General features: G+C 37.6%; 1 protein-coding gene across 1 annotated transcript in view; it reads left to right on the plus strand.

Annotated features, from left to right (window-relative positions):
- The window catches only part of TOPAZ1 (testis and ovary specific TOPAZ 1), a 55944-nt gene that overhangs the window by 32360 nt on the left and 8917 nt on the right, over positions 1-14667 (plus strand). The window contains exons 13-16 of the mRNA XM_037030502.1: positions 2050-2116; positions 3220-3394; positions 4061-4161; positions 6588-6753. Coding sequence (XP_036886397.1) covers positions 2050-2116; positions 3220-3394; positions 4061-4161; positions 6588-6753 — 509 coding nt within the window. The remainder of the gene's footprint in view (positions 1-2049; positions 2117-3219; positions 3395-4060; positions 4162-6587; positions 6754-14667) is intronic.

Raw genomic sequence — 14667 nt, forward strand, 5'->3', positions numbered from 1 at the left:
AAGGCTGCTACAAAAAATTCTAACATTTATATTGAGGACATCAGTGAGAATATAGGTGTGTCTATAATCTATAAAATTTGTTAATATACACTTAATGGCTTAAAATTTTATTTTGAAATAATTTTTGATTTACAGAAATGTTGCAAAAATTAGTATAGAGACTTCCCATGTACCCTTCATCTAGCTTCCTTTCATGTTAACATAGACCATAATAATAGTGCACTTATTAAAACCAGGAAGTTCACTTTGATACAAGTCTGTTAACTACAGATCTCAGTCCATCATAGTAGGAGTACGTGGTATCATTGTCTCTTTTTGCTGGTTAAGTTTATCTTGAGCACTTAGTTAAAAATGTTAGCTGCCAGTCTCTGTACTGTACAGTTCCTGTTTGTCCCTTTGTAGTTAATAAGCATTTCAAGGAAGAGACTTTAGCATTACCCAATGTCCTGCCTCTCGTCACTCCTTCATGCATTAACTTCACTGTTCATCAGTGGATCCTTCCTGCAAATACCAAATACTCTGGTATTTGCCCAGTGGTGATTCTTTATCTTCCCCATTTCTTGAATATTTATTAGTTGGAATTCATCAGTAAAGAAGAGTCATCCCTTGCCCTACATTTATTTACTTATTCAGTTATCTATATCAGTATGAACTCATAGGTATTTATAATGTTTTATTCTATGGATTATATATAATTTTAGTACTACTATTAATCATTTTGCTCCTCAAATCGTTCTAGATTTGACCTTTGGAATTCCTTGGCTTGGTTCCTGTATCCTTTCATCATGTTCTCTTCATGATTAGTCTTTAAATGATTTGTCTAATTGCATTGGCTCATAACGTCTGATACACTGTTGGTAAAGCCATCTTAACCATTTTTAAGGGTACAGTTCAGCGGTATTAAATACATTCACATTGTTTTTGCAACTATCACCATTATCCATCCCCATAACTCTTACATTTTACAAAACCAATCTGTTTGTTAATATTTTATCAATATTTTTGCATCACCATTATGAGTAATATTGTTCTACAGTTTGTCCTGTCTCTATCTAGTTTGGATATAAATGTTATACTTGTTTTACAAAAGGAATTAAGAAGTGGTTCTTCCTTTTTAATGACTTGTTATAATTTGTAGAACATTGGAACTAATTACCAAAACTGACCCCGTAGTTAGCTGTTACACCCTCTTCTTTCCCTTCTTCCTTCTTTTCCTCTTTTCAATTGCCAAATGGTGCTTATCTGTTTCATTTTTGTCTTTTATTCTCTCCCACAAGCTTTGCATGTCAGATTGCCTTTTTTAAATCATACAAACTTTTTAGTTCCTTCTGTGTAGTCTGCACTCTTCCTACCCAGAAACTTTTATTCTTTTTAGCATTTTCAAACTTAGTGTGAACTTAGTTTTTTTTAATTATTAAAGATTTTATTTATTTATCCTTAGAGGGGAAGGGAAGGAGAGAAGGAGAGAAATATCAATGTATGGTTGCTTCTCATGAGTCCCCTGCTGGAAACTGGCCTGCAACCCAGGCATGTGCCCTGACTGGGAATCGAACCGCGATTGTGTAGTTCACAGGCCCGTGCTCAATCCACTGAGCTACACCAGCCAGGGCTAGTGTGGACTTAGTTTTGTAGTGGTTTTTTGTTAGATCCTTCCAGTAGTTTCCCTTTTTGTTCTTCCCCATGGACTTTTTTTATTGCTGCGTTTTTGTTTTGGTCTGACTTTGCTTGTTGGAGCAGTGAGGGTGGAGTGGGGACTAGAGATCAAGTGCTGCGATTTAGTATTTTTCTCTTTTTATTCACAATTATTTGAAGCTGCAGTTTTGTGTGTAATTTGCTTTTTTTCCTCCTTGTTGCCTATGGTTTGGGGAGGAAATAATGTGAGGTAGGTACTTAAGAAGTTTATCTTTTTTTAGCTCTAAAGAATTTTTATAGTATATTAATGCATTCTTTTCCCTCCAGTCTCTTGGGTATAAACTGTAAAAGAAATGAATTAGGAGCAATAATGACTTTACAGGTACTCAATTAATGAACACTTTCCTATTGTTAAAGGTTACAAATCAGACAATTTAAAAAGAACTGGACCTGTGATTTAGACTCAGCCTTGAATGAAGTAGAGGTATGGCACTTATTTTTCAAATTGCTGGCATCTTTGCTTAGAAACTTTGAATAATACATCCATCTTAGGAAAAGTTTTAAAAATGTGGCTATTACACAGAGAAGAAATCATCAAGGAAAAGAAGTTTAATTTTTTTAAAGATTTTATTTATTTATTTTAGATAGAGGGGAGAGGAGGGAGAGAGGGAGAGAAACATCAATGTGTGGTTGCCTCTCACACGCCCCCTACTGGGGACCTGGCCTTCAACCCAGGCATGTGCCTTGCTTGACTGGGAATCGAATCAGCAACCCTTTGGTTCACAGGCCAGCTGGCGCCCAATCCACTGAGCCACACTAGCCAGAGCTAATTTTTTTTAATACTTTGAACTACAAACATAATTTCTAGAATTGTTGACTGTCCTAAAAATAATTCTGGAAATAATTGGTTAGTTTCAAAATTAACTTATGTTAACGTTACTTTTTGTCGCTGGGCAGACTCACTCAACTCAGTGCATAAGAAACTTGACTTAGTTGTCATGAAGCACCAATGGCTGTGGTACGTGAAGTGATAGGGAAAGCCAAGGTCAGCATGCACTCGCCCAGCATTTAGAGTGTAAGAAATACAGGACTTTTAGGATGATTTTACATTTTAACTTAAGATCATTTTTATACTCACATAATACTTGTTGATCTAATCTTAATTAGTATTTATATTCTTTAAACAATTTTTGGTTGGTTGGCATGAAAAACTATTGTTTAGTTTATAATAGAAAATAATAGTAAGTTTACTGAAATTTACTTTGTAACCCCTTCTGTAGAAGAAATTCCATAAGTCTATCTCCACTATCTAGTTCAGGTTTGGGGGTAACATCATAAGCACATTAGGAACTAGATAAAATAAATGTATATTGCCATCTAGAACTCACTGCTCTGCAATAGTCAGAAAACCAAACTGCACAATAGCATGTTACTGATGTAACACTTGTTAGTAAGTTCCTAAGCTTTGCAGAGATTATGTCATATTAATTCCTGTGTATCTAATGACCGTGTATGCCTGCTCCATAATGGGTTTGCATAAATGACAGCTTGCTTTCTTCTTTCTGTTTTTTTTAATAATTCTGATAGCATTATAAAGAAAAAAGTGACTGGACCAAATTGGGAAATTTATACCTTAAGGTAAAGATGGGCTGTGAAAAATTTGCAGATTTCCAGAGATTTTGTACTTGTATTGCTGAAACACTAACAAAAGACTATAAAGAAGAGAGACCAGGTGTTCCATTTTGTGAGTTTGCTGAAACAGGTAAAGTGACACTGTTTTGGTCTGAGTCTTATGTGTTAGGGTGATGTAATGCTCTTAACAGGAATGTGAAGCTCTTAATATTCTCCATGTTGAGAATAAGTTAATGTTACAGGTTGCAGATACTTCTTCTGTTTTTAAATTTTTCCATTTATTTATTAAGTTAGACTAATGATATGAGGTCAGATATTGGTATTTTAATATCAAATGTTTCATGTTCTTATTTTTCTTTTTATTCAGATTGGTAAAACTATTGCTAGCAAACTATACCAAAATACTTGAATTTTTCAGCCATTAAAGTTGTCATAATCTTCACTATTACAGGTCGCTAAACTTGGTGCATTTTTGAGACTTCTTTTTTTGATAAGAGCTCTTCACTGCTCTATTCTTTATTGGGAGTCAGCTAACTTTTTCTGTAAAGAACTAGATATTTTAGGCTTCGCAAACATCACATATATTCTGTGTCACAAAGTTTTGTTTTCTTTTCAAACAACCCTTTAAAAAAATGTTTAAATTGTAGTTCACAGGTTATATCTAAAAACAGGCCTGTGGGCTGTAGTTTGCCGATACCTGGTGTCTATGGCATATCAATAATTCCATATTACCTTGCCTTTTCATCGTTTTATGTGACCATTTCACTTTCTTCCATATGCCTGCTTTGTGTTCCAGTTAGCAGAGACCCACAGAACAGTGAAGTAGATAAAACTTTGCTGGGAAGGATCGGGATCAGTGCTATGTACTTCTACCACAGGCTGTTGCAGTGGTCCAAGGTACGTCATTACGTTTTCCTTTGGGCTTGCTATAGAAAGTGTTAGTGTTGCATTTTTGGACAGAATATGTTAAGTTAGGAATTTGCTAATAATCATCACAAGTGACGAAATGAGTCCCAGATTAGTAAGTGAATTATTAGGTGGTGTATTAGGCAGATGTGGAAAGGAAGTGGCATCAGACTGGCTACTAGGAAGAGTTTCAGTCTAGGAAGCTGTGCTAAATGTCATATTTATTCGAAGCAACTTTCAATTCAGAATTTATTTCACTGACTCCTGACTATCAATCAGTAGCCTTGTGATTTTGCAGGAGTTCAAGACACCTTTTTAAAAATGAAGCCAGGATACTCACAATTAATAGAACCCCTTTAAAAAATCACTACTTCCTAGAATGCTCCGGGATACTACATACCATGTGTCTTGATGTCTACCTTTGAGGTTTAGCTCACTGTACAGGTGGTCTAGTGATTCCAGACCGTGTTATACTATCGTTCTTTAGATTTCCCTGAGAGGTGGCGGGTGGGGTTATAGATTTAGTAAAGTAGAGGACAGGAAAATCCAAAATAGGAAGTGCTGGAATAATATAGAAAGTGGAGCAGTTGAGAGTGTAGCCACTATTGAATCAACTGTTAATATGTATCTTCTGTTACTTTCTTATAAAGCATTATTTCAAAATTGAATGAATTCAGTCACATTTAAGTACATGGTCACTCATACACATAAAAAAGTCATGAACTTTTTAAAATCAAAAACAACAAAATTATTATACAAAAGGTCCTTGGTCTCTAAAGTCTCCAAGCAGTTTAGCACTTTTTGGGTGGTAGGTCTGGAATGGGCAGGAGGCACCTTGTCCCTGGCCCTACAATCTAGCCTGAGGTTGGTCATAGCATTAATACCTTGGATATTTAATGTTTGAGAAATTAAAAACTACCTAACAGGAAGACCCTTTTAAAAACACAGGTTGAAGCCCTGGCTGGCGTAGCTCAGTGGAGTGAGCACGGGTCTGTGAACCACATGATCGCAGTTCGATTCCCAGTCAGGGCACATGCCTGGGTTGCCGGCCAGTTCCCAGCAGGGAACTCACAAGAGGCAACCATACATTGATATTTCTCTCCTTCTCTTCTTCCCTTCCTCTCTAAAGATAAATAAATAAAATCTTTTTTAAAAGATTTAATTAAAAAAACACAGGTTGAATTTGCTCAAATTTTAGAGTATATTTTAATTTTATTATGTTGTTATTATTTCTTAAGAGGCTGGTGAATTTGTGTTTGTATTTTAACTAAAAATTTTCTCTATCATCCTGGCTGGTGTGGCTCAGTTGGTTGGAGCATTGCCCATGACCTAAAGGTTGTGGGCTCAATTTTGTGCAGCCAAAGCACATACCTAGATTGCAGGTTTGATCCTCAGTCTCCCCTCCCCCCAGGCACATGCAGTCCCCATCCAGTGGGTACAGGAGGCAACCAGTCAGTGCTTCTCTCTCACATCAGATGTTTTTCTCTCCCTTCCTCAGTCTCTGAACGCAATGGGAAAAAATGTCCTCAGGTGAAAATAAAAAAAATTTACCGTCTTATTTAGAATGAATATTTTATCTTGGTATTTTTAATGAAACCTATTCCTTTTTTTAACATAAAGCCATTGCAATTAAACTAAAGGAACTCTTGAAAATGCACTATTTATATACATCGAACTCAAACTACTATAAAATGTGATATAAAACAAAGGTCTGCAAACTAGGACCAAGTCTTGCCCACAGTCTGTTTTTGTATATCTCAAGAGCTAAGAGTGTTTCTTATATTCTTAAACAGTTAGAAATTAAAAACAACAACCAAAAAAGAATGTACAACTGACCAAATGTGACCTGCAAAGCCTAACGTGTTTACTATCTGAATGTTGATAGAAAAAGTTTGCTGACCTTTGATGTAAAATAATAATATATTTCCAATTTCTGATGTCCAGACTAGAGACAGTCTTTATGTAAAGCACATGAAATAATCTGTTGAATCAAAGAAACAGTTTTCATCTAACAGTTTTACCCTTTTTTCACTATCATTCTTTACCTAAATTATCTTTATTTTCACTTTCTCTCCTTCCTGGATCTCAGGGTAATCAACAGAAAAAGTGCAAGAACTTATAACCAATAGTTTTCCACACCAAAGCCTGAAATCCTTCTGCCAAATGGAATCTTTAGGGGAAGCACAATCTATAAAACATGTGGAAGGAGAAACTGCTGAGAGGGGGCCTGGTGGTGTGGGCGGGTAACCTGAGGCAAAGCCCTGCTTGCTCCTCTTGGAGCAGTTTGAGAACTTTCCTTCTAGAATGATGATTCAATTGGGTAGTTGGTTTCTCTGTCATTATCAGTGTGACTTTGTATCTCTCTGTATTACTCAACATGATTGATTCTCAATTACTGCTCTTTGTTTTTACTCTAGGGAAGGAAGGTCTTAGATAAACTGTATGAATTAAAAATACATTTCACAAGTTTAAAAGGACTTACAGGGCCTGAGAAGTTAGCACCACGATGTCAAATTGTGAATGTTGCAGTAGAAATTTTTCTAAAAAGTGGAAGCCTAGATGGTGCCATTTGGGTATTAAGAGGTAAGTTCTGATATATGCATGCATAAAATAATTTGTGTTATAAATTCTTGTCTGTGTAATGTGTTACCTTAAGTCAGTGATTCTCAACCTTTTCATTTCATGGCACACAAACTAATTACCAAAATTCCGTGGCACACCAAAAACTACATTACATTTTTGCTGATCTGACAAAAATAGGTATAATTTTGATTCAGTCACACTAGACAGCTATTGTTGCATTGGATGTTGTCATTTTTTTAGTTGACACTGTAAGGGAAAAGATGTCAGTGACCCTGACTAAATAGTCAGGTATTGCATGTTTTAAAAATTCTTGCAGCACACCCATTGAAAATTGCTGCCTTAAGTTGACATTGAATTGTGGGTGATAATTTGGTTTAAACCCTAGTGGTCATGTGGGTAGGAAAGATATTTGTATGAAATGAAGGGAGAAAGTTAACCTAGCTTTAAAAAAGAAATTGTATGAAATTGCTGTGGTTGGTGTGGATTGAGTGCCAGCCAGCAAACCAAGGTGTTGCCGGTTCAATTCCCAGTCAGGGCATGTGCCTGGGTTGCGGGTCAGGTCCCTAGTAAGGGGAGCATGAGATGCAACCACACATTGATGTTTCTCTCCCTCACTTTCTTCCTCCCTTCCCCTCTCTAAAAATAAATAAATAAAATTGTTGGGAAAAAAAGAAATTGTATGAAACTTTGTTTAAAAGCTAGTTCTTACTTTGGCATAGGCACCATATTAAATTCTTTACCTGGATTATCTCAATTTATCTTTGTAGAAGTCCTGTCAGTTTGGAATTATTACTATCCCCATTTTATGGGTTTAAAAAATGTTGTCAGGGACAATAAGCAATTTTCCCTAGATGCGTAACAAGTAAGGAGTTTGGGCCAGATTCAAACCCAGACAGTCCAGGTTTGGAGCCCAGGCTTTGGCTGCGACCTGAGACAGGGGAATTCTGATTGCAGTCTGCATAAGTTCTATATTTGTATGTATAGGCAAACATGATTTCCAAAAAAGACAAGTAAAGCTTACTTTTCCTAATAAGTTAGTGCATTTAGTAAAAGTTAAATTGAGCCAGCAGAAGCAATGAAAGTTTATTTGGTCCGAGGCAAACGAAGCTTTAGAGAGCACAGTGGTAGCACAGCATGGTATCTACAGTAACTCTGGCTCCTTGGACCATCAGGCAGGTTTTGTTTGATAACATGGGATATAAATGAAAAAACCTCAAGAATCTCAAGAGTTTAAATGTGAAGATTGAATATATGCACAACTAACACAAATAGATAACCTTCACACTAACGCTCAGACACATGTATTGGCACACGTACATACTCATATTGGTATTTGTTCAGTGCGAGAGTGTGTGGAACACAGACGTTGTGGGTGGATTTTGTGATCAAAAGCTTGTTGGAAAAGGTTTTCTTCAGCTTAACCTAACCAGAGAGGTTTGCTAAGTGGGGAAGAATAACCAAGATACAAAACAGAAATTAGTAAAATGCAAGCCAGAGTTCACAAGCTCTGTTACAAAGGAGTGATGTGGCAAGAAGTGGAAAGATTAAAATAGTTGGTAAAATAGGGCTTGGGTCATTCTCTAACAGGAAACTTCTGCCTGAAAGTGTCCGGCACAACTAGTCTTTCTCAAATTAGAGAAAGAGAAGTTTGTGGGAGGAGTGTGGAGTGGTCGGAGGACATTGAAAATTTTTACAATTTCAATGTTTTAATTTTGAGATTATCTTTAAAATTTCTATAAGTTATAAGCACAGGATTCTTTTGCAGTGAGTGTTCCAATCGAAAGTCATTTTCATAAGTAAAATTTTATTGCTTCAAAAGAAGGGCCCACAGAAGTATTAACCAAAATTCTCCCCAGAATTTTTTTGTTCTTGAACAGGGTCTGCAGTGACTAGGCCATTCTCAACAAAGGAAAGACATATGGTTGAGCCTCACTTGTAGTGAGAGTAATATTCACAAGAGAAGTACACATTAAGGCACTGGCTGGTGTGGCTCAGTGGATTGAATGCCGACCAAAGGGTCACCAGTTCAATTCCCAGTCAGGGCACATGCCTGAGTTGCGGGCCAGGTTCCCTGGTGCAGGGCACACAAGGGGCAACTACACATTGATGTTTCTCTCCCTCTCTTTCTCCCTCCCTTCTTCTCTGTCTAAAAAATAAATAAAATCTTTTTTAAAGTATACATTAAAATAACTAAATGCCTGTCAGAATAGGAAAGATCAGAGTTTGGTCATTTGCCTTTTGTGTTAGAGTATAGAGAAATGGGCCTTCACATACATTGTCTTTAGGGGTTTTTTGGCAAAATATCTGTCAAAATTGAAAATGTATATTTCCCTTAATCTATTAACTCCATGTCTTGGAATTTCTGCTGCAAACACATTTAGAGCTGTATACAAGGGTATGTTTGGTTTGTTATCTGGAATCTTTTTTTTATATAGTCACCAATGATAGCAGAGGATTCAGGGTAACTCAAGTGTCCGTGAAGAGAATACCAGTTCATTAAACTGTGTGATAGCTGTGTGCTGGGGGAGAATGAAGCAGGTCTATAGATATTCATTTGGAGTGATTTCCAAGTTCTGTTGTCAAGTGAAAAAAGGAATGTGCAGAATGGTGTATACAGTGTGCTACTATTTGTGTAAAAAGAAAGCAAGATGGATGCAGACATGCCTGCTTATATACCCTCAGAATGTTTGCAGAAGGAAATGAGTAACAGTGGTTGCTTCTGGCACAGAAATTTAGTGTTTGGGGACAGGGATGAGAGGCAGGTTAACCTTTTAGTAGGTTTTCCCTATGTTTTTTCCTTTAAAAATGTGCATTTATTACCTACTAAGCTTTTTAAAGAAGGGGTTGCATACAGTGCTCACATTGGAGAAATGCAGGGTGCTTCCCCCAAGTCTGTTTTGGGGGGTGACGGACTTCATAATGAAGGGAAATCTACCGTTTGGGCCTTTCACTTTGACATTCAAAGCTCTCTCAGCACCAGTAGCTTGTATCCTGGAAAGTGAACAAAAAAGCCTCCAGCCTTCTTCCCTTTACCAACATCAAAAAGCTTTAAACTCGTAGTTTGGAGGCTGAAAAATAACTCACTAGAATATGAATTGTGAAAAGTTTTGCTGCCATTTAGTGAGAAACCACCCTTGAATTTTAAAATGTCTTTTATTGCGTTAATCTAAGTAATATATGTTCATTATAGAAGAAACAGAAAAAGGCAGATAAGCAAAACTGATGAAAAATGCTTCATTCAGTCATCCAGAAATGACTGTTACCCACTTGTTACTATTATACAGGCTCTTTTTGTGCCTTGCATTTTTTTTCAGGGAACAGTCTTTATCTGGACATCCTTCTGTGAAAAGGAATATTCCCCTGAAACATCACTTAATGGGCTGCATAGTTTTCCATCTTATGAATAAATAAATAAAATATATATCTATAAATATAAATACATAGCTATATCCATGAATCCATTTTTCTTAAACCAGCTTGTTTTTTTTATTTTCTTTTTTTCTAAATTCATTTATTTATCTTTAGAGGGGAAGGGAAGGAGAGAAGGAGAGAAATATCAATGTATGGTTGCCTCTCGTGAGTCCCCTGCTGGGAACTGGCCTGCAACCCAGGCATGTGCCCTGACTGGGAATCGAACCGCAATCATGTGGTTCGCAGGCTCGCGCTCAATCCACTGAGCTACACCAGCCAGGGCTAAACCAGCTTGTTTTTAAATGTCTGTGATAAACATCCTTTTATGGAAATCTTTATTATGTCCTTAGGATAAATTCTGATGGAATTGCTGGGTTAATGGATAAGGGCAGTTTAAAGTTTTTTAGTAAAAGTTGGCAAATACACCCTTGCTCAGATTTGCAGCAGATTATTTTGAGTTTAATAGAAAGCTTCTCTATGAGAAAAATTTGAGTGAAATATTACATAGGTATATGCTCCATACAGACATCATCCTTTTAGGGATCAGAGGTGCATGTAAACGGTCCAAGTGTTAGTGCCTAATCTTCTGGTTGTCAGTTATAAAACAGACTGGTGCCCTCCAGTTTATCCAAACCCTAACCTGATTATTCAGTATAATCCATTCCAGGTCCTATCTCTGTGAATAGAAATGAAATACACCTTTAGAAAGGTTGTACTGATTATAGTCCCCTTACCAGTACAGGAAGATGCATGCTATGAAATACCCTTGCTAATGTCGAATATTATTTTTTATCTCTTTGTGAATTTGTAGGGCAAAAGTGATATTTCCTACTTTACTTTGCATTTAATTGCTTATCAGAAAATTTAACTTTTTTTCATTTGCCCTTATTCTTTTGTGAATTACCAGTTTATCTTCTTGGTCTGTTTCCACATTGTAGTATTTCTTTCCATTATTGATTTAATAATGTGAGCATTTGCTACACACCAAGTGTTGTACTAAGGGTGTTACTTGTGTCACCTCATTGACATGACACCAACCTCCTGAGGGGGTGACGGTTCGGAGAAGAACACACAGCACGTAAGTGTGGTAGAAGAATTCCGGTCGAGGCCTTTCTGTTTACAAAGTCCATATTCTTAAGCCCTATACTAGCATTATTATTTACCTAGTTTTTCCTTTAAATGACCTTTATAAAATTGCAGTAGGGCAAAAGCACAAATCACATGAACAGACTCAGACTAAGCTAGTCAACTACCAAGCGAAATGGTGATTGTGATCTCGTTTTCAAACTTGACCACCAGAATACCCTGGGAGGCTTGTGGAAACACAGACTGCTTGGACCACCCGGGATTTTCAGATTCATTAAGCTGGGATGGCTCCTGAGAATCTGCATTTCTCACAAGTTCTCAGACATGGCTGGTGATGCTGCCGGTCTGGGGACCTCACCGTGAAGACCACTGATCTGCAGCACTCTCGGGTGGTGACCTCATGCCTCAAAACCCTGCATCCTCCAGTCGCCCCCCCCAGTTTGTTGGCCATTGCTATAAACATTACCATTTATGGATTATCTGTGGATCTGCTTCACTTAACTATCTTTGTACTTTCCTAGGGAGGAATTTGCTGTTTGGACGAGGGATTTTTTTATTTTTATTTTTTGTAGTGTTAGTGAGATGTAATTGACATACAACACTGAGTAAGTTCAAGGTATACAGCATAATGACTTGACTTACATGTATTGTGAAATGATGACCACAGTAATTTTAGTTAACATCTGTCATTTCATATAAATACAAAAAAATAAAAGAAAAAAAGTTTTTCCCTTGCGATGAGAACTCTCAGAATCTCCCCTCTTTACGACATTCAGAGGGGCCATGCAGCAGGGTTAACGCTAGCCACCGTGTTGTGTGTCGCATCCCCAGGACTGATCGATCTTACAGCTGGGAATCCGCACCTTTGGCCACATTTATCAAGTTCCTCCCCGCCCCCCGCCCCCCCCCCAGTAACCACAAATCTGACCTCTTTTTGTATTTGAGTTTTTGGTTTGGTTTTGTTACTCAGAGTTCACATAAAAGTGAGATCACATAATGCTTGTCTTTCTCTCTCTGACTTACTTTACTTAGCATAATGTTCTCAAAGTCCATGTTGCTCAGGCTGGAGTTTTTGAAAGCATATGTGTGTGTGTGTGTGGTTTTTTTTTAAGTGTTAACTTTTTTTGTTCTAGGAAATGTAATAGAAGGGTTAGCTCGAACACCTGCACTGTGGCAACCGTCACTACAGTACTAATAGAAGCATAGAAACACTTCTAATATTTTCGAAAACTATTGTCTTCATTTTCAATCAGTGCAAGTGGCTTTCCTCAGCACAGGTGTCGACAGGCCAGTCCATCCTCAGCCTGTTTCCCACCACAGTCTCACTTGTCTGCTGTATCTAGGTGTAGCCGCTACTTCAGTTGTTACGTCTTTCCCAGATAACTTTCACCAAATGTGAGCACTGGTCATTTTCAGTGATGGAATATTAGATTTTTATTAATTTCTTCTTTGTGCTTTTCCATTTTGCTTGAATTTCTTAGTGATAGTTTATATTTAAAAGTATAAAAATTGGTTGATTATTATTTTTTAATATATATTTTTAAAGATTTTATTTATTTATTTTTAGAGGGGAAAGGAAGGAGAGAGAGAGAAATATCAATGTATGGTTGCCTCTGGTGTGTCCCCCACTGGGAACTGGCCTGCAACCCAGGCATGTGCCCTGACTGGGAATTGAACCACGATCCTGTGGTTCACAGGCCTGTACTCAATCCACTGAGCTACACCAGCCAGGGCGGGTTGATTATTTTAAGTCAGCCAACTTGGCCTCATTCTAAGTGATAATATATATGAAATCACCGGTTTGAGATGCTTTTTGTATTTAATTTGATCCTTTTATTTTTTTAATTTTTATAATACACAGATAAGTTATTAAAAACTATAACATCTAAAATTAGTTCCAGTACTATTAATGATGTACATATCACACTTATGAAAATTTTTATTGTATTTTTGTTTGCTTTCTTTTTTTGCCCAACTGACATTATTTTCTATTTAATATAAACTGCTTTTTAAACCTTTAATAATTTTTGTTTTGTATCATGCTTTAGGCAGTCTTCAGCTATCTCAAAAAAATATGTTCACCATTATGGTCTTCAGGTTTTTTTGTTGTTACTTTAAAATTTTGATACGAGGTAGAAACCAAATATTATCTATTTCCCCCAAATATCCTAACTTACCCTTTACTTATTTGATCATATATTAGAATCTTATATCTGCTTGGGGCTGTTTCTGTACTTGTCTCTTCTCCCAGAGATCTTTTTCTGATAGCACTATGCTCTTTTTAGTTAATATACCTTTAGAATAAGTGATAATATTTATCTATTTAGGCAAGGCTACCCTCACTCCTTTTCCATACTGTTTTTCTCTGTCCTCAACTGTTTATTCTTTGGGATGTATTTTCAAATTATTGTGTCAGATTTTAATACATTTCTGTAGGGGAGAAAGGATATGTTTAGCTATCACCCCAGTCACGTATTCTCTGTTGTAAGGGAGGGGTGTATGGTCATGTCACTGACTAGCCTGGAAATTCATCAGTGCAGACCGGGGTCATAGTCTTCATTTGCAGTGCCTGCAAAGTCTGCACAGGTAACTACTGAGTGTGCGTATGTTGGACGGCAAGTGAATAAAGAGTGTCTGTTATAGGAAATTTGCTTGCCTTTGACTCCTGAGATTTTTAGACAAACAGAAAATAGTTCCCAACTGTGGAACAGAGAAAAATATGAGGATTAATGCAATAAAAACTTTTATCACCAAAGGACTTCCGGCCAAGATGGAGGTGTAGGTGGAAGCACTGTACTTCCTCACACAACCAAATTTAAGGATAACAAAGATTTAGAAACAAAAACACAACCAAAACAGACAGAAAATTGAACTGTACTGAAGTCCGACAACGAACCATTCATCCAGACTGGTACGAGGGGTGGAGTCATGGCCTCTTAGGCAGCCGGTGGAGAGGGGTCGTGTCAGGAAAAAGCAAAAGCTGCTGGACCAACCCAGGCGCACAGGCGGCGGTTGGCAGATCCCAGGCGCGGGGTGGCAACAGGCAGATCCAGTGAGAGCGCAAGGCGGCTGGCTGACTGCGGTCACACCTTCACGCTCAGATAAACCAGGCATAAAAACGAGCAGTGAGACAGACTGTGCAACCCAGGGCCCCAATGACGGGAATTAAAGCCTAAAAGCACTTTTGGAAAAACTTTTGGGGGTTGAGGTGCCAGGAGAGGTTCCCAGCCTCACAGGAGAGTTTGTTGGAGAGACCCACAGGGTACTAGAAAGTACACAAGCCCACACACCCAAGAACCAGCACCAGAAGGGCCCAATTTGCTTGTGGGGAGAGGCAGAGGAGACCAAAATCAGAGAGAGTGGAACAAATGCCATTGTTCCCTCTCTGACCCCGCCCCCAGTCACAACCCAGCTACT

Source organism: Sturnira hondurensis, unplaced genomic scaffold, assembly GCF_014824575.4.
Source record: "Sturnira hondurensis isolate 20B ecotype Veracruz unplaced genomic scaffold, ASM1482457v3 Scaffold0020787, whole genome shotgun sequence".
NCBI lineage: Eukaryota > Metazoa > Chordata > Mammalia > Chiroptera > Phyllostomidae > Sturnira > Sturnira hondurensis.